Source organism: Calidris pugnax, unplaced genomic scaffold (assembly GCF_001431845.1).
Source record: "Calidris pugnax isolate Ruff unplaced genomic scaffold, ASM143184v1 scaffold56, whole genome shotgun sequence".
In the NCBI taxonomy this organism is placed as follows: Eukaryota; Metazoa; Chordata; class Aves; order Charadriiformes; family Scolopacidae; genus Calidris; species Calidris pugnax.
This window is the reverse complement of record NW_015090839.1, coordinates 5,041,046-5,060,969: the sequence shown is the minus strand read 5'-3', so window position 1 is coordinate 5,060,969 and position 19,924 is coordinate 5,041,046. Positions and strand designations below refer to the sequence as shown.

General features: G+C 41.2%; 1 protein-coding gene across 3 annotated transcripts in view; it reads left to right on the top strand.

Annotated features, from left to right (window-relative positions):
- TTLL5 (tubulin tyrosine ligase like 5) overlaps nt 1–19,924 on the top strand; it is a 129,790-nt gene that overhangs the window by 82,515 nt on the left and 27,351 nt on the right. For all 3 annotated transcript variants that reach the window (XM_014941808.1, XM_014941807.1, XM_014941809.1), the window contains one exon: nt 15,364–15,541. In XM_014941808.1, the coding sequence (XP_014797294.1) occupies nt 15,364–15,541 (178 nt within the window). The remainder of the gene's footprint in view (nt 1–15,363; nt 15,542–19,924) is intronic.

Sequence of the window (19,924 nt, the reverse complement as noted above, 5' to 3'; positions counted from 1 at the left end):
AGCTACCTTTTGTAAAAGGAATTTCAAAGTGAGAAAGCCTTATCAAAGACACTGTTTATGTTCAAGCTACTGGTATCCATGATGCTGCATGGCTCCTTTGCTTGAATTTCAGATTGCATCTGGCTCACTAAGTGTCTTCCGCTGCCCTTTCTATCATTCTGCTGCCTGGGATGTGGGACTTGCCTGAAGAGTTCGTCTAAAAAGATTGTTATCTGGCAGTGCTGCACATGCTGCTTGGCAGCTGTCTGTCAGGAATTCTCAGCCTGGGCAAGAGTCACCCTTTGGAGCAAAAGGGCTGTGGCTTATGTGGTCTTAACCTTTTGTATGCATAAAGAATTCTTTATTTGCTTGGTGCTGGAAAAAAAAATAATATAATCTTCTCTGTGAAGAATGCAGCCAAGTTGGGCTGTGAATGTCTTCAGTGTTGAATAGAATTTTCTTCAAAATTTGGCTCAAAACTTTCAGTTTGGTAGACTATGTGACGAGGAGGAGGAAACTTCAAGTCTGGGCCATCTGTTTCTTTTTGGATATTGGGATAAAGATGCTGATGAGTAAAGAGGTGTCAGCTTCACTTAGCATTTTGAAAAGCTGCGGATGCTGTGACTTCAGTAAGTTTAAGAATTTTGTTTCTTGCTGCTGGTGACTGAGTATAGATCTGCAATGAGGTAACAGTCGTACCAACAAAGGCTTGACAGTACTAGAAACTGTTTGAACTTTCAGATCCACATCTCTTTTTAGAACTGTCTTACCACTTTCAGGGATTTTTCTTTTCAGAGATTTTAGCCACAGAGCAGCACAACTGGAATAATATTCTTCATAAGTCAGAAGCTCAGGTTTGACACCGATGTTGGTCTTTTATGCTACTGATGAATAAGTATCTAGGATTAATGGCTTCTATCACTTATAAACAATAATTCTGAATTTCAGTTGAGAACTTTCGAGTAGCCACTAAAGACAACGTACTGCTTACAGTGCAGTGACTTCTGTTTCCCATGGCTGTTTCCGTGAACTGTGGTGTTAGAAAAGAAACTTGAAATGACTTGTTAGAAAGAGTGTTCTGTTTAACAAAGGCTGCCTATTAAGATTTTTTTTTTTAAACAGCTGCCTTTCATAGAGTTTGGTTTTGAATATTGAGAACTTGGTAATCTTTCTTCAAATTTGAAAACCCACAAGAAGGAGCTTGTTTTAATGTGGAATTAATTTCATTAAAAAAACACAGGAACATTAAGTGTCTCTGTTACCTATTAAAGTTCACAAATATTTTAATTTTTTATTTTAATTTATATAAATAAATGCATGTAATACATTTAAAAATATTTATTAAATAGAATAACTTAATAGGTACTGGTAAAATAATTTTGAAAGCCCAGTTTTAATAATTGGATTATTCAGGTATATTTCAAGAAACTTGAATCCAGTCCATTTTTAGTCATTTAAATATTTTGTCCTTCTGTTCAGGATGTTGTTTGTGTTACTGATTTTGGTTTTTTTCTAAGCTCAGTCACATTTCCATTTTTTTTCTGAAATTCCACTTTCCTGTTGCTGATGCTAACCCAGATGATTTAAACATGAAAGTATAATATCTGTGTAATGAGAATGAAAGTTAAGCACGTATTTCTAGGTGGTTTTGAGGCATAGGGGAGAGCATATGATTTATGTAGTGCAGTGGGTTTTTTTACTGGTATTTTCTGAACAAAATAAATTCTTTGTGAACCTATTATGACCTCTAAAACATTGCAGAACCTGAACGTGGGCATTAGGCCTCTTACTGAGTAGCATTTCCGTGAAAGGGAAGAGAACTGTGGTGCTGGATAATTTGTTGTTTGCACGCCTCACTCTGAAATTACTGAAATTCTTAATACCATGTAACTTCATAGATTGTGACTTGTTCTGCTTGTTGCTACAGAATGCATGGTGGTTTTCATCTAGTCTATCAATATCTCGGCCTGATGTTTATGGTGTATATTGTTAGGTAGGAAAACTAGGTAGCAACTACTCATGTCACTTTCAGGTTTTTTTCTAATGTCTGTTACTCGCCTTTAAGCGAGAGCTTGCTTACTGTCTTATACTCCAGGTAGTCTCTAGAGAGCCATAAACACAGTATACAACGTGGAAGGTTAACCTCTTTGCAAATGTTACTGTGTTCAGCTCAAGCCATCTGGAGGCCATGTTTGGACTCTTATTTGTCTTTTCACAAAAAAGGAGTCTGTAGTAATGTGCCAGTTGTGGCCTTTGTGAGAAGAGTCTATTTAGAACATTTGCTGAAACATGACAAAAGCCATCAAATATAAAGAAGTGGCATATAATGGAGATTTCCTGATTGGACTCTGGACACTATTGTTATTGTCCTCTCTTGATGTGCCTTATCTATGCTAGGAGGGGACACTTGAAAGGACATTATTCCACTGAGTGGCGAGGATATTTGAGTCTGTCCTTATAAGGGTTTAGCATCTGCAGCTGCATCTTTGATGTGCTCATGCTTAGCATTACATGCAATCACTTGGTGAAATTCCTGAGGTAGTGATTCCATGGTTCCCATCTGTGTTCCTGAGTCTGGGAGCTTCTGACTAATTATACAATTTTCTCTGTACGCTGTAGGAAACTATTCCATTTTGGCTCTAGAAAAAGGGATTGGGTTGGACTGGAATATAGCACTGCATAACTTTTTTTCATCTTTAACCACAAATTCCTCTGAAAGCTATTGCACTTCCTCTGAAGATACCTGCTCTTGGCTTTTGGTTTCTAGAGTCATTAGAAACATTCAACGCCCATATACAGTCCAGAAGACTTAGCAATTGAAAGGCCTACCCAAAAATCAGTCATTAAGGAATCAAGCAATGCTGCATCCTTAAGGAAACAGCATCCTCAGATTCCTGTTCTTCTCAAACCTTGAGGCAAAAAGATGGATTCATTTGGGATGATGGAACTAGAGCTGGCACAACAGCATCATAGACTCTTCTGCCCACACTGGAGGGCAAAACATCACAAATGTGACTGCCTGTTCAAATGACAGAATCTAAAAGCTTTTTTTCTGGGTGCTGCAAATAAAACCAGTGCTTACAGTCTCTACCTCCTAGCCTGCAGTTGTAGTCAGAGGCAGTAATCTCACATAAAAGACTTCAAGCTCTAGGTGATCCAAGTAAGTTTTGTGCAACTTGAACATCTTTTGCAGACAGGGTCTGACAGAGAGGGATCTTTCAACAAATCCTAGACAAGTCTGGGAACTGCCTTTTAGAGTGTGCCAGCTCTTTGTATACTATGCAATATAATTATCTGAACATCCTTTTACTCATCTTCCTCCAATGACAGACTTAGTTTGTCATCAGACTTAGCAGTTTTCTGGAGAAAGATAGCATCAACCCAGTTTACTGAGGTAAGCCTGTGCCTTTTGTGTAGTTTCAGAGGTGTAATCACAAATTCCCTGTTCTCTGTGCTTAATTGTGGTCTGCTTGGTCAGCAGTGCGTCGCTGCCTGCTGGGGAAAGAGGGAGACAACTGAATTATTTGGGGCTCTCCCACAATTTTCCACTTCACCACCTGCTTTGGAAGTTGCTGTAGAACTGCCAAACATGCTGAAGTGGTTAAGTGTACCAGCTCCTAAAGAAGCTGAAGGGGAGGAGTGGTTCTTGCCTGATGGGTTTTCAAAGGGAGCTGAGACTTTGAAGTTCTGTTTTAGCAGCTGCCAGGTATGCTGCCTCAGCCCTGTGCAGCACTTCTGCCCCCAGCCTTCATGCGTTGCATTCTTCTTTACAGTGCCAGGATGGAGAGAGGGAAATAAAAGAAAATTAATTAAAGCAAGACTGTGGGCATTAGCAATAGCGTTGCTTTATTATATTTTACCGTTTGAATTATAGTGCCTTGTGCCACATGTCAGTGAAGCACCTTGCACTTGCTTGAGTCTATTAGAGTAATAAATTTATTTCACTTTGGTTTTCTTTGCCTTTCTAATTACTGCTTCCTCACCTCTCTTCTGCTTTATGTCCCTTCCCAAAATAATTATAGTAATTTCAGTCTTTTGTTCTCTAATGGCCACATAAAATAGGCAGAGATTTACATTCATGATGCCCCAGAATTCCTTGCTAAAACTAGAGGGACCAGATCATCTTTCCTATAATGAAAGGGAGACAGAGAAATACAGCTAAACCAAGACTTCATATAAAGCTTCTGTTAAAGCAGGAACAGAGAGCACTCACTGCTGTATCTGTTGGAGGCAGTTAGCTGGGGCCTTCCCTTTTACTCACTTAACTCTTCTCTGCCAGAAACAAGATGCTGTAACTCAGTTTATTCCACTAAATACTGAATCTTTATGATAATGTGAACTCCTCTGTGATTTTTCTTGTTGAAACATTGGGTTACTGGAAATGCTACAGGGTGAGCTCTGTTTTCAGGCGAAGAGGTAGATCGATCCCAATAGGAGGTTTGAATTTATGGAACAACATTAGGAGTGGAATGGGGACTGTATTCTGTATAGCTTAAAACAAAAGACCAGCAAGGAGGCCAAAATTGTCATAAACTGGAATAGTCTCTCCTGGCAAGGCAACACGCTTCTGTGGTATTAATCCTTGGAGGACAAAGTGCCAAAAATTGAGGAGATTCTTGCTCTGCAGTACTTGAAGAGCTTGCTTTTCCAGGTGAGGCTTTATAAAAATAAAAGTCTTTCCACTCTTTTCTTGCAGTTCTTTATGATTCAGTCCTGGTATGTCATCACCAGTTTCAGGAGGCAGTAGAGGGGGGCAGATGGTTAGGAAGTTTTGGGAAGGGGCTGCAGTAGTGTTTTTGTTCCAATGCTGGCTATATATTTTTCTAAAATATTTTCTCTTTCTGTGTTAAAAATTGATAACATGTAATTCAAAATTGAACCTGCCATTCTGGTCTGAAGTTATTTTTTAGGCTGCATTTTAGCTATCAAAAAAATGCAGCAAATCTGTTTGAAAAATACCCTGTGGATTTTTAGGGCAAAATTATGTTCTGAAAAGTAGTTTTCTGCAAGTAGAGTATCTCTGGAGGGCTCTTAGAAGGAACATTACAGACCTGGAAAACTTCTGACACTTTTAAGAGCTTTGATAGGAACTTGTGCTGCTTTGGTTGAAACAAGCACTTCCAGAAAGGAAGTTGAGTGACCAGTGGAGTGAGGGAAAAATAGCACTTACCTTTTAAAGTACAAATTCAGCCTTGTGTGGCCATCATGAGGCTTACAAGGATTCCAGAACAGATTTCCAGAAAAGCCAGCTGTAAAACAGATAACACCACACCCCTGGGATCACTTTGGTGCCAATGTGCCAAGCTGCTCTTTGAGATGGCTGGAAGTCTGTATCTCATGGTTTGTGTGTGGTATCTACCTGTGATCTCTATTTCTGTATCGGTAGCCCTTTTCCTCTTTGTGTTTTTTGTTTTTTTTTTTTTTCTCTTTTCTGCACTATGTGTGATAGGGTGGTCTCGTCTATGCAGCTGTACACTTACTGGTTCAACTTCTGCAATAGGTAATAACCCATGCTAGTATTCTCTCTTTGTGGATCTGAGTGTATTTCACCACCACCCTTCGATTATATTTTATGTAATCTTTTTTTTTTAGACTTTAGAAAGTGTGTACTGACAGTGTCTCCTCTTCCTGTTCTTTCTCTAAGCCATGGTTAAATGTTCAGGGAGCCACAGCAGGTGAGTTATCTTTGTGCAGGAAGTGGAGGTAAAAAATTTTCTCCCTTAACTCCAACATAACTGAACTACAGAAGGAACTGAGGAGGAAGAATGTTCTGTTAACAGGTGGGGAGATCACTCTCACATTTCTTGTCATACATTGTTACATTATCTAAGTCCACTTGAGGGACAAGGGGAGCAGAAACTATATGCAAAATCAAGTTTATAACATGGGGGAAATATGAATGTTAGAGACACCTCTGTGGCTAGCATGTAAATACCATTTGGGTTAGGGGACTGTGTAAGTCATCTTTTTGTTGGGAAACTCCTTTAGCTTCATTACACTGGAGCTAGGTTGATACATTTCAGTTGTTTAAGGGAAAAGGTCTCTTAAAGACCTTTACTCTGCCCTTCTATCAATGCTTGGGGAATTAATAAAAAACGAGAGGCTTTTAACCACAAGCATACAGCCTCACAGCAAGGACTCAGAGAAGTGACCTTTAGTTCTTAGTTTGTATTTCTTCTTGTTTTACTGTATTCAGCAGCTAAATTTTATACAGCTTTAGTTACGTTACTGGATGGTAGTAGCAGATGCATCTTGCTGGTGCCATGCTGCTAATCTACCTCTTTTACCTGGAGCATTTCTCCTAATACAACTGTGGCCCAGTCATAGCTTTCAGGTGACTCTTTCCGCAACCCCTGATTAGGTGAATTTGTACATCTTTGCTCTGGAAGTGCAGAACAGATTCTGGCCTTCCTTTTAGGTATATAGATGATAAATGTAGAAATGTTGCTTCTTTTGTGAAGTTCTTTTTTCTGGCTGTAATTCTTGGCCTTGAAATTTATAGGTATGATGTCAGGGAACTGTATACTTCAGCATGTTTTGTCCCCATAGACAGACCATCTAAGCTGTCAGATTTATCAAGTCTTCTCTGAGAGATGCCTTCATCTACCACATAACAAGATGAGGTGTACTGGATGTCAGGCAAAGTTGATTGCTTTCACACACTTCAGTGCAAATTTTGTGCAATCTGGAGTCTTCTTGTGTTCTTGAGAGGTTTGTGTACTCGATATTTAATATTTAAACAACAAAACACCTGAAGTTCAGAGCATATGACATCTTTACTCCATGGTCATGTGGCACAACTAAAAAAGTCATTTGGGCTTCACGTGGTATGAGACATGGACAGCACAACCGTGGAGGAACACTTAAGGCCCTGTAGTGTGATGCCATCCTGCGCTATGTCTTTTGGGAAGCTGATGGTGTCAGGGGCATTTAGCTCTGGGCAGGGGTGGAGTGCTTTGCGTACTCTTCCCTCATCTCATGAATCCTAACCCTGCAAAACTCAACAGCCTGGGTTTTGTTTGTTTGTTTATTCTTCTCAAGTGCTCTAGATTTCACCAGTTTAGCCCAACCGTAACTTTTCACTTGCCTCTTGAGACTTGATCGAGGGGCCTGAGCTGCTTTCTTCATTCTCCATTCTCTTAGTCAGTGGGATCTTGCAGCTTCTGCTTGAGCACGTATAGCAAAGAGCACCACACTCTGGGAAAGCCTACGCAGGAGGAAACTTCATGGAAAATATTAAGGAGAAAAAAATGTGTTTGATGGACTTTTAATATAAAAAGGGGAAGAGAAAAAAAAGAAAAGAAAAGGCGGGAGGGGGGAGATTTATTCTCTGTAATAGGAACCAAATGTTGGCTGGGACAGCAGCTGCACTCTCACTCTTTCCCTGTAAACTGTGTGATCGGCTTTTCAAAGGAGGTGTTACAGGGTGCAGGGCTAACTTTACTGGTCCTGACTTAACCCTTGCCTCTCTGGAGAGAGGTAGGGAATATGGGTTTCCAGGAGAGGTTAGTGTCTTTAATTACAGACCCAGTTATATTCTAGACAGATAGCGCTGCCCTTTTACTGTTTTCATCCTCATGTGCTACTGCTCCTATCCACCCATAAAATGTAAAATCTGCTTGGGTAAAGCACTAAAAAATATATATGGCTAAGAATAAATAGAACCCATTGGTCTTTTCCAGTTTGGTTTTCAATAAACTTGCCTACATTGATAAAGTAGAAGATTGTTGGTACAAGTCATGTTTTGTATTGATCCGCTTGATCCATGCTAGGATTTTACAGTGGAACCTCTGCAGTGGGGAATACCTTTCCCATTTCTGTAAGCGATACAGTATTGCATCTAAGTTTCTGGTACTTTGAATTCTCTGGATATATATATATTCACCCCAGAAACTCTGCCTGGACTAAGAAAAGTGATGAAATTTAAGGTGGCACTTTAAACGTTGTCTTAAGTCTGAATGACTTATCTTTAATCAAAGTGGAGCTAGACAGTACATTGAGCTAACTTCACTCAGAGTCGACCAGCTCTGTCTGAATTTCATTAATTAGTACTTTAAATGTGGGGGAAAGGCGGGGGGAATGACACAACATAGTTCTGGCAATTGCATGTCAGATTTAAGCAGATAATCTTCCCCAAGACTTCTTCATGAGAGCAAAATGATACCAGGTTTCTGTGTTAGTCTTATTGTATGTATGTCTTGCTGTTAAAATATTTTTGCAGGCTCGGACTGCGTTTGCAGGTGTGGAAGTATGTGCAGGAAACATGAAGGCAGAACCGTCTTCCAGTCAGTAAAGCTCACCCCATGCTTGCACTAATTGAGGGTAGAAAGCTGTGTGATTTTGTTAATCGAGATCACATGGAGGAGATATGCTCAGTTGCTTTCATTGCTTCTCCAGTGACCTGATGAGCCACAATAGGATGAAGGCATTGAACTTTGCAGCCAACTGACTTTTAGGGTTTTTTTTTTCTTGATTTAATCTTTCTACTAGTGGATTTCAAAGCTTCTATGTGTAAAGAGAAAAAAATACAGTGTTGTTTACCTGCCAAGTATTCCCCAGATCAGAGAGGCTGACTATTTTATAACTGGCATGGAGCCAAGGATGCTACTAGGGGCCCAACAAAAATTGGCTGCACTGAAGGCTAAATATTTCATTTCATTTGCTAAGAGTGGCAAGTTTAATGCTCCTGAAAGTGAGAGGTTGATAATACCAGCTAAATCCAGGAATAGCTGAGGTAGATTAGGCCTTGCCTGCAGAGGTTTTCCAGTGCTCCGTAATCTCACCCTGCCCTACCCCTGCTGGACTGGCACAAGGCTGTTTTGGTGTACCTCATTTCTAACCTGCTTTCGTGATGTTACCTGTATATGGAGACCCAGGACCTAAAATGCACTTAATTCCTGAACTGCTGCAGAACTGAGTAGGCACTACACTGCCTTTGTTATAAGAAAATATTTTTGCTCCAAAACCCAAGTTTCTCAATGGCAAGGAAATAACAGGAATAATTTTCAGAAGCCAGGGAGCAGGATGTAAATTATACAACATCATATACCAGAAAAGAAGGAAGTCCATGAACTTTGATAGGACTTGTAGAATAAAGAGCAGAAGCAAGAAGGCAGTGGGCTTTCCCTGTATAGCTATTGAGTATGTACAGCTGGAATAATGTGCTCAGTTTTGACCACTTGCCTAGTCCCAGATACTGATAAAGTGGAAAAAGTTCAGAGAAAAGCAATATACAATCAAAGGCCAGAAGAGACTGAGATGAGGAAAAAGATGGAGTTAAGTGTGCCAAGGCTGGCTAAGCTCGAAGGAGGCAGAGCTCTAGTAGTGAAGGTTTAGACCTGAAATAAGAGGAAGGTCATGCAATAAAAAAGAAAAAATATAAGTTTAGTTGGAAATCTCAGGGAAAATTTTTGACACTGAATGTTTACTTGCCCATGGAGTTGTGCAGCTGAGAGTGCGACACATGGATTCATCCGGCCACTGAAACATGCGCTAATCCTGCACCACAAGGAGATGAGTTGGATGTTTTTGTTTATGTCTTTGTTTTTGAATAAAATTCTTGTAACAACATCAGCTCTCTCAGTTGAAAGGGGGAATTGTGAGAATAGCAGAGGGGGACTCCTGACATTTGCTAGTAATTACGCAGATTAAAATGTCCTGGGTTGCTTGAATTGTGCCTTTGGTAGCTATTACAGTTAACCTGTGAATGGACGTGGAAACGGTACTTAAATCCACAGAACTTTTCATGTTCTTTGCCTAATCCAACTCAGTCCTAAGGCTTTTCACGTGGACCTTGTACATTTTTTGTTGTCTCATGGCACAAAGATACTGATAGTAAGAGCCTCTTGTGTAGGTAAAAGTAGCTTGAGCTGCTGGGGAAGTGAGGAGCTGGAGAACTAAGACTGAAACTATTACAAGATGCCTGCATCTGTGCCTCATAGTTAAGAAGGGAAAGTTTGATTAGTGGTCTGGGGCAGAAACTCTCCTACATGTCTGCAACACCTTCACTGCAGGAGATTGTATTTGTCACTTTGAACTGGATTTGAAATCAAAATGCATTTCCACATGTTTATTGTGCCAATGCAGCCTTGACAGGCTGCTCATTAACTTTAAAAACTTTTCCTTTGCTTCTCTTGCAGAGCTCACAAGCAGGTTGTAGGCCAGGTGATGGCATCCTCATTTTATACAGGCCAGCTGCTTCCTGCCCTGTCTCCAAGTACCTGCACTGTGGCCGGTTCTGGACAGCTCCCTCAGGACATCTCCAAAGTCGCGGGCAGAGCTCTTTTAGGAACATGAAAAATGCTTTGTTCACCCCTGTTTTTTTGGAAAGCATCCTTTCTTTACCTTTGCAACATCGCTGCTGCTGCTGCATGTTTTAGGGGCTTGCGTATTCCAGCCATTAGAGCTACAGACCATGCTAAAATGCAGACTCTTGCTGACTAAACTGGACCTAAGTCATTCTTTGGTAGACGCTCCTGATAACAGCAGAGGCCAGGAGCAAACCATTCTCAAAGACTTGTTCTGGTTTTCAGTTTTTAATTTATTGCTTTTGAAGCTGAGGGTAGAGAAAAAGAGAGAAAGACAAAGAAAGGCCTTGAGGCAAGCAGCGCTGTGAGAGGCCCGACAGTCCTGCATCCCAGCCAGGCCCCCAGCGTCCTGGGCTTTGTCCCACTATGTTTATCATTGCTCCATAGCCAGCCCAATCTAGGGCCTATTGTTAGGGATGGAAGAAGCATGTAGTGTGCCAAAGAAAATGTTCTGTGTTTTTCTGAGTGCCTGAACATAAGTCAGCAGGATGCTGGGAGCTGCCACACTAGACAGAATCATTAGTTACTATGCCAACTACTTTCTAGCAGCTGGTGCCCACCAAGGCTTTGTACTGAAAGCTTCCTGGACTTGTCATACCACCTGAATGCCCTGTGGGAAAGAAACTGCTGCCCAAGATTGTCTTGCATTCCATGGCAAGGTGGGAGCACAGATTTATAAACGCACTGGGTTCCCTTATTGTCAGCAATGGTCCTTGTTCATCTTTAGCTCCAGCCTTTACAGTAAAGGATGCAAAATGGTTTCATTGTCAGCTTGTTTCCTCATTTAAAAGCAGAATAATTCTTTTCTCATTTTGCTAGACCTCCAGCTATACTGACTCCTGCTGTGATCCTATCAGTTCTCACAAACTAAGTGGGGTTAAACATAGAGGAATATTCTTCAAGAATGCTGAAGCTTCATTTTCACAAGTAATTTGAGCCTAGTTTGCATTGCCTTTCAATGGGATGTTGGCACTTTTCAAACATTTCAAAAGTGCTTGCTTAGTCAGTGATATATGGGGAGCACCAGTATACTTCATGAATTGGTATTGTTGCCTGCAGTACAGGAGTTGGTATCAAACAAGTGCCCAGCTGTGCCATGGGAAGAAGGCTTCAGTTGAAATATAAATGAAAGCCCTGTGTGTAATATTTATGATACTTAAAAATCCTTAAATGTTTTCTGGGAACATTGGAAGCTTTAAGCCCAATTTATATCCATATTATGCATCAAGAAATGATATTCTGAACGCCTTCTACTCCTACATTGCCTTCCTCTCCCTCTCTCTCATGTAGTTTCACTTAAGTAAAGACTTTTCTTTGCCCTGTCCTCTGCTGTTTTCTTTTATTGTCCAGCATTACTCATCCCAGCAGTGGTTGTATTGTAGTAGACACTGCTTTGTCAGATGTTTGAATGAGGTACTTAGGGATGGTAGATGCTAGAAGTGTGGTCTATCAGTAGTAGTTACCAGTACCATCCTTTTAGTACAGACTTGCTGTATGTCAGGTAGCTCTTCATGGCTATAAGATTCTCAGTGAGTGCTCTTCTGTGGTCTGGTCTTGTCTACAGCTTCAGTCCTTGGTATTCCCTTCAAATCTGTTTGAAGTCGGAACAGAAGCCAGCTCTCTACTTCCTTGTAAGAGCTGGTAACCACAGCCCTTCTGTATGGAGGCTGGATTTCATTGAGACTTTTTTTCCCCCACAGTCAATGAGCACATGTATTAGTGGTTTATTAGTATTTATTATTTTAGAACACTAGCATTAGTTCCCAGTACAGGTGTATGTAGTTGATTGTATAAGAGGTGCTTATGTTGGAAAAGAGAACTGGAGCTGAAAGGGGATTTGGAACCAGAAAACCTGGAGGTGAATGCATGATCTTCTCGTACTTTTAGGCTGGTTTGTGATCATAATAGCATGGAGATCTGTTGAAATTGGTCTCTGAAGGAAACTTGTACCTTTGGTGATGCAAAAATGCTGCAGCAGAGAGGTCTTATGCTGTCAGTGAAGAGAAAGAGGGAATTCTGGCCCAGGCTTTTTGAAAACTGCAGCTGAAATAAAGGAACAAAGTGTGTTTCTTGCCAAAAATACTGAGAAGCCCTAAGAGCTGCTGGAAGGACAGAATCTTGCTTACAAAGGATGGGCCATAATGCCAAGGCTGAGATTTCCTGTACATAGTGAAAGCCTGAATCCTGGCCAGGTCTCTAAACTAAGCAACTCATAAATAATCCTGAGCAAGCTGTGAGAAGATTGCTCACAACCAGCCTGGTTGACAGAACAAAACCCAATCTCTTCTGGTGGCACAGGCAGGAATTTCTGTTTTCCATTTGCATGTGTGCCTGTATCTGTTGTCTGTACATGTGAGCAAATGAATATTCAGTCAATTGCTAGTGTTCAAGCAATAATCCTGAATTGAAAACAAGCAGGTCTGTGAGTACTGACTCTACAATCGTCATTTCCATTGAGGGGCGTAGTTTTTTTTTTCTGGTTATTTTTGGCTTTGCCTAAACCAGCGTGAGTTACAAAAAAGCTGTTCCTTCAGTTTTGGGTATTTATATAGTCTCTCTACCACATGAACTCTATAGTATCTATTAAGGTGTGAGGTCCTCTACAGCTTTCTTCCAGCTTTCATTACTGCTCTGAGCTTGTTGTAGAATTCCTTAAGCAGAAGAGCGAACTTCTGGAAGGGTGCAAGGGTGCTGTCATGCTTCAATAAATCATCTGATAGGCAGAGACTGAGAGGAGGACCTGCACTGTCATGCATTCCTGTGAGCATGGCAGTTACACTGAGAGCTGGAGCATGTCTCTGGCAGCAGAATATTGAGTCTCGGATCCTAAGCCTTGTTCTCCTGTACCATGGCAAGCTTTGCCTTAGATGTACTATCAGCAACTTGTGGGGACTTTTCAAAACTGCAGTTTAAACCTCTTTCTACAAAAGTGATCCTAAGACTTGCAAATCTGCAGGCTTGCTGTTGTCAAATATTTAATGCTAGTATTGTAAAAGGTTGAAGTTATGTATAATGAATTTATATTTATTTCCATCTATAAAAGGGCAAAACCCATAGACGCTAACAGAGCATATTCAATCCAGAAGCGTTCTGCAGGCCACAAGAGTAAAATCAGCAGCATTTTCAATATAGTATCTAGAAAAAAAGTAAGTGCTGTTGTGCTGTATCGTGTAGAGAGGTGGTGTTGGAACTGCAGGGAGCTGTGTATAAGACTGTCTGTGCTGCAAGAAAATGTTAGCCAAAGTTTTTGTGGTTTTAGTGTTGTTTTTTTTTTAAATTTAGTTCTTCCTAAAGATTTAGTAACATAGTTTCAAGAGTGTTTTCCTGGGTAGTTTAAACCAAGCTTATCTTGGGCAATGTTATATCCTAAAGACTTTATTTTGAGCTATAAATCATATATTGGTTAAAACAGAAAAAGTGGATTAAAACAGGTCATAAACCAAATGAAAGCATTTGAGAGTTGAAGTGGACAAAGGTTAGAGCAAGGCAGCAATCCCAGTGCATTTTTAAAAGTTGGACCATCAGTCCTCAGTATTTGTATTTCTATAACAGTTAATCCTTTGCCACAGGTTTCAAATTTACCCGTTTAATGTCTGATCATTCAGTAAAGTGATGGATTTTTTTTTTTTTACACTTCTCAGTGTCTTTCAATGTTTCAGCAGCAAACTTTTTTTTTTATTTCAGTCTTTTTTTCCCAGATCACTTATAATTGTTTTGAACAGCTCAATATGCTTTGGAAGGGGTGTGTTCGGTTATTTTTGAGGGAGAGTACTTAGGGCTGGCAATTGCTTCTGCTTGAAATATCCTCCTGAATATTTTAAGGGTTTGCTGTGATGATGAAGCTTGTGGGGGAAGGTGCAACACGTTCAAGGGAAGGTGTGACAAGTTCAAATAATGTAGGTTGTAAGTCTTGATAGGATCCTGAAGCAAGGAGATTGCAGTTAATTCCCTTGCCAAAATGCTACCATGACCTACGCTACCATGTCCTATGCTCCAAATTGTGGCATTAAATGTAAAAAACACCAATTATCTTTTACATCCCAGTTACTTATGACACGCATGGGAAATATAAAGAAATTCTGCCCTGGGAATCAAAGGAAATATTAGGAAAGAGTGGCTGAGAGAAACGTGACAGAGATCAGCAGAAACTTGGGAAGCTCAGGCATTGCGGCTTGAAGGTTTTATTAGCCAGTGTCAGGATTCAGTGTGTCATATGGCATCCTGTATTGTGAGCACAGGATATGTGAGTTGCTGGGCCATTGTAGCCTCTTCAGGACACCTTGTGGTCCTGTCAGTCTGCCACCTGCTCTCTGCAAAGCCCCTCAGCCTTGTGTAGAAGTCTCTTGCTGAGGCTTACGAACTTCAAAGCAAGCCAGTGAGCTCCTCTTGGTACTTATCATGTTGCAGGCCACAGCTGAACTCCCACAGTATAAGCCTGGGGTTGTAAGAGCTCTTGCCTCTTTGCAGGAGGCCTTTTCTTCTCTGGGAAAGGCTTGCGTTACTCTGATGGTGAAAGAAATGAGCCTATCTTCAGTCCTCTTGGGTCATTTGGATTGTAACTCTGTGGAGTCAATATGTGCCCTGGTTGCTATCTCACCCCACCAGTCCTTTATCCTCTCTGTGGATATTGTACTGCATGTCTCCCGTTCCGCTCTCACTGTACTGTGTGTGTGCTTGGTGTAAGCCTTGAGTTAGTGTATTAACAAAATCTCTACAAATCCAAATAAATAATTACGTCATTTGTGATGGGAATCCTTAGCTCTTTTCCTGCTGTCTCTCCTCAGTGCTAATCAGCAACAGATATGCTCCAGTTTAGAGTTTTTCTTCTCTTTTCCCTTGTTCTCCTCAAACATGGTGTTACAGCTAGTAATATAGTCCCAGCCTGGAATTAAGGAACTCCTTAGCAAGACCAAAATTGGCACATGGCACCTCTAGCAGGTGTTGTGCTTGCTGGAGCTGCTTAATACAAATTCATAGCTAGCTAAATATTAAGGGATTTTTAGGAAGCAGCAGTGCCTTGTAAGTAGGAGTCCTTATATGTAGAGTGGTGAAAGTATGATGGCTCTTCTTTTCTCAGGGCTCCAGAGAACGATCATTTTGCCTGGGAAGGAGAGATGGAGGACAGTGTCTGCAGCAAGGTGGCAAAGAACCCGCTGGTACATCCCAACTGTCAGCTCCATTTTGCTGTGCAGCAACTTCGGCAGCAGAAACTTCAGTCACGACAGCTGTTGGAGCAAAGCCAAGCCCGGCGCCAGGTAACTAATTACAAATCCTGCCTGGGATGTAGCAGTGCTGACTGAGTCTTAGATGTGCAGAGCCAACCCAGAGTCAATACATACAGCGCAGCTTTTGTGTAGGAAGTAGCTCGTCAAGTGGGTTGCAACAAAACTGATATTACCTGCAGTGATTCTGATAGCATTTTGATGCTGTAGGTCTCAATGGCTTCTTCCACCGCGTTGGCATCCTCTTTGATTTGGCTACTGGCATGCTGCTGCCTGCTTTTCTGCACCAGTTCAAGGCATCCCCTTATTGTGCCTCAGCCAGCCTTAGAACTGTCTACAGTCTCCACAGTTCTTTGTCACTTAATCGTCACTGATTATATGCTCCTGTTTTGACTTGAGTTCTTGGGAAGTGCTTCAGGCCAGGTTGCTGTTGTATTTCAGTGTTTCTAAATACAGGGTCTTGAAACTGTGTCAGCAACTGTGTCCTCTGTGGCAAACAGACCCCATCAAGGCTTCATCTTGACTAAATTTTCCTTCTCCTGGATGTCTTCTCGTATGATGCAGTTATCAAAAGAGCAGTACATTACAGGGACTCAAAAATTATTTAGGAGAATCTTCATTCTTTTGAAGAAATGTATTAATTTCTCTTAAGAGCCTTCAGTGGGCATTGGTGTGGCCGCTGACCCTGACACAAGTTTTCTCTGCAACTTTGACAATCTTCTCCAGGCCTCCTACACATTTTGTTATTACTGCATTTAAGATCTTCTTTTACTGCTTTGCACAAGGACTGTCTGACGGATATGTAACTCCTTTGTTACAATTGCAAGGAGAAAAGGTGGGCTAGGTGTCCAAGAGCTAGAGGAAATATGAAAAAGGACTTCTATTATTGGTGTTCTGAATGACACTTAGATGTCAAGGGTGGACCACTGTGTCCAGAACAGCATTTCCATCCTGCCTGACTTACCTTCCAAGGTTACAAAGAATTTATTGATGCACTCATTACCTTTCTTTGTTATTATGGAGAGAGATGTGTGTTTGTTCTTCTGAGTGGTGTCCAAAAGGCTTCCCTGCTAAAGGGAAGGAAGTCTTTGGGTGAACAAACCTTCACTCCAAAGAGATTGGTTTCCATTAGGAAAAAGTATTTGCTAGGCAGACTGGCAGGACTGGACTCCAACAAAATCATGAACAGAGCTAACATGTGGAGGTCTGAACACCCACTCTCCCTCCTGTGAAGAAGATGAGTCACTAGTCAGAGTCCTTGAGAATAGGTTATAGGCAAATTGCCCTCATTCTTTTCTGGGACCATCTTGGAGAGACCTTTCTGCCTTTGCTCCTTGCACTCCTTTTAAGGCCCTCACTTAGCCATGCAGTTTCCATCCTCAAATTCCCTCACCTACAGTCTTCTTCCTCCCCGTCTAAGCAGAAGGTTTTCTTTTCATCTCATCTTCATCCAAGGGTCTCTGGGTGGGCAGCTGTGGCTGCTCATAAGCTCAGGAAAGGGCTGTAAGCTGGCTTGTGCCTGTGAGGAGGCTGGAGCTGGCCGTGGGGGCCTGGCTGAGCCCTCTTCTAATTGCTGACATTGAGCTGATGTTATTCTTGGCCTGGGGCAGAGCCATTACTCAGGAGTTTCTGTTAAAGTGATTCTTTGTTAAACATCCTCTCACCCCCACATTGTCCCCCTCCTTTCTCTCCCTCCCTTCTCCTTCTCGGCCAAGCAGTTTGGACTTGCAGTGTTGAGGCCATTGCCATACCGCAGGGCTCAGGCTGCAGTGAAGTTGCCATTAGTGAAAAAAGGTACTTGCTGAACATGGGGGCTTTCAGACTTTCTGTAGTAGAAACTGCATCTTAATAAAACAATTGTGTCTTAGACACTTCCTCTCCCACTAGACATTGTACGAAGCCAGCCAGACCTCCCCTTCCAGTCACAGATGCACCAATCCTCTGATGCCCCTCCCAGTCACAGCACTACCCTCATCTTCATCTGTCTATCCCCTGCTCCCTCTCTAGTTTCCTGTTACTGACCTCTTCCTTCTTCCAGTTAGCTTCTCAGACTTCAGTCCTTTGACTTGGCCTTTCCAAGAACTACCTTCTCTTTTCTGCCGCTTACAAGCTCCCTGCCTGACATCTCCTTCCCACTCACACTGTTTTGACTTTCACCTTTTCCTGCTGGCCATCATTTGTCCTCTCTTTTAGCCCACAGCTAATGCAGGTTATCCTAGCTTGTGTGGCTTTACCACAGTCCTGGTCCATGTCACCTCAGCCACCTATCTCCCATTGCCTGCTCTTATCCTTCTGTTCCTTCCCACATACTGAGATTTACTCCATCCTTTGTTGTCTTGCCTGCTACATTCAAGTTCCTCAGCCTCCTCTCAACAGAAGAAACGTATCCCCAAAAACAGAAGGCCAATCACTTGAAAGAAAGTCATGATTGCTCTACTTTGGAAAATGTATGCAGGATATCTCCAGGCCTGTTTCATGTGAATGTTCAAGTTCTTGTTACGGTTGGAAGGCAGGCTAGCCATTTGTCAGTAGATGAAGTACATTTATTAATATATCTCAAGGTATACTGTGACTATAGTGTGACTGTGCAACTTGACTAGATGCTAGTCTTTCCTTCTCTTTGTGACAAATGAACTAGTCATATGTATACGGGTAGCATGTGAACAAGTAACAGAAGCACCATGATTAATAACTCAGGCAAATGCTTCTGCCTGTCTATTAACTAGTCCAATATGTTGGAGATGAGATGGATGGGTTGGAAAGTATGGGAGTTCCTAGTTGAGTATCTGTGAAGTAAGAATACCCCCATTTGCTGTGCAGTGGATACAAAGGCTTATTGCACACTTCTTTGTGGCAGCACCCACTCTTGATCGAGCACTTTTCGGACACTTAAGAATGATAATTTCTCCTCCAGGCATTTAACAATTTGCAGAGTAGCAAATACTGTCTAGGTGCAGGTAAAGGAATAATAACCAACAATTTTCACTCATTGTACGTGGAAGTTAGTTCACACAGGGTATTATTCTGGAAATGGATCATTGATGCCAGAATAGGTACTTCATTCCCTGGACAAAAAGAAAAACACCAAACTGATGAGAATCTAACAAACAAATAGATGCAGTAATAGGGCCCAGGACCAGAGACAATACAGAGCCTGAGAAAAGAGGAAAAAATGAAATGGGTCGGAGTTTGAAAGTGGAGACAAGAAGCTTAAATCTGATATCAACAAAATCAAGGAAAAAGAATTACAAAGTCAAACTAAAACACAAGAAAAACAGGCTTACAGCAGTATTTTTAATGTGTGAAGGAGTCTTCATGTGACACGTTATGACCTAGATGTTAGTATCACTGCTGCAGTTGGCAAGGCAGTTAATATACCATCATTGTTTATTCACTAATTGTTTCCTGTACTGGAAGGATGCCAGTAGCTGTTAGGGAGGTTCCTCCTTCTCTGTGTGGCTATGTTCTGTCTGCTTAGCCGAGCATCTACTGGGTTTAGAATTTTATGCCAAACATTTCACATGGGAAAAAAACTAAATTAAAACAAGAAAAGTACAGTGGAATGATCCCCATCAGTCCTGCTTATATCAAAAAAGCTCGTGTAAAGCAAGGCATAAATCATGTTAATGAGTTGTGTAGTCAGTTATGATCATATTTTCAATCCGAAGTTTAAGTAGATTTTATGCTATAAAACATTGGGCTAAGTTAATCTTAAATAATTCTCCTCTCAATCATTTAAAAAAGGTATATTCTTGAAATATTCCTGATTTTATGAAGTTCAGCAATTTTTTTTTCTTTAAATGTATGTGACTCTCTTCTGAATTCCTTACAGTTTATTTAGATCTGACTGGGAATGTTAAGTACTCAGAATAATACTCATAGTATTCCTAGAACTATACTGTTCCTGCCTGAGGACACAGGGCCTCTTTGAATCCAGCCTTAAACATCATTAAACTGTTTTCTAAACTATTATGTATTGGACTGCTGTCAGATTTGCAGTCTCTCTTCCCCTTCAGTCTCTTGTTCATTCTTGTTTTGCAGCTTTCTTCCTCAGATTGTTTTCCCACTAAATTAGCTAACTGCCATTTTTTCAATTTGAGTCTTGTGATACTGATGAGTCAAAGTCTCAGTCTAAGTAAAGCAGAACAACTGTTCTGAAAGCAGTAGTCTGTGCTGATTTATACCAGCTGAAATTTTGTCCCCATGTTTCTGATCCTGTCACTATTATTAGAATTATGGTAACGCCCAGATGTATTAGTATCTTTCCAATACAATGATATGGCCCAATCCTTGCCCCAGAGAGTTTCCAGTACAAAAGGGGGACAAAAGAGAAGGCACCAAGTCAATTTATTTCAGTATATTTTAGTCTCATTCTGAAGAATTTATCAAGGAAGCCATGCTTCAGGACAATCTGCA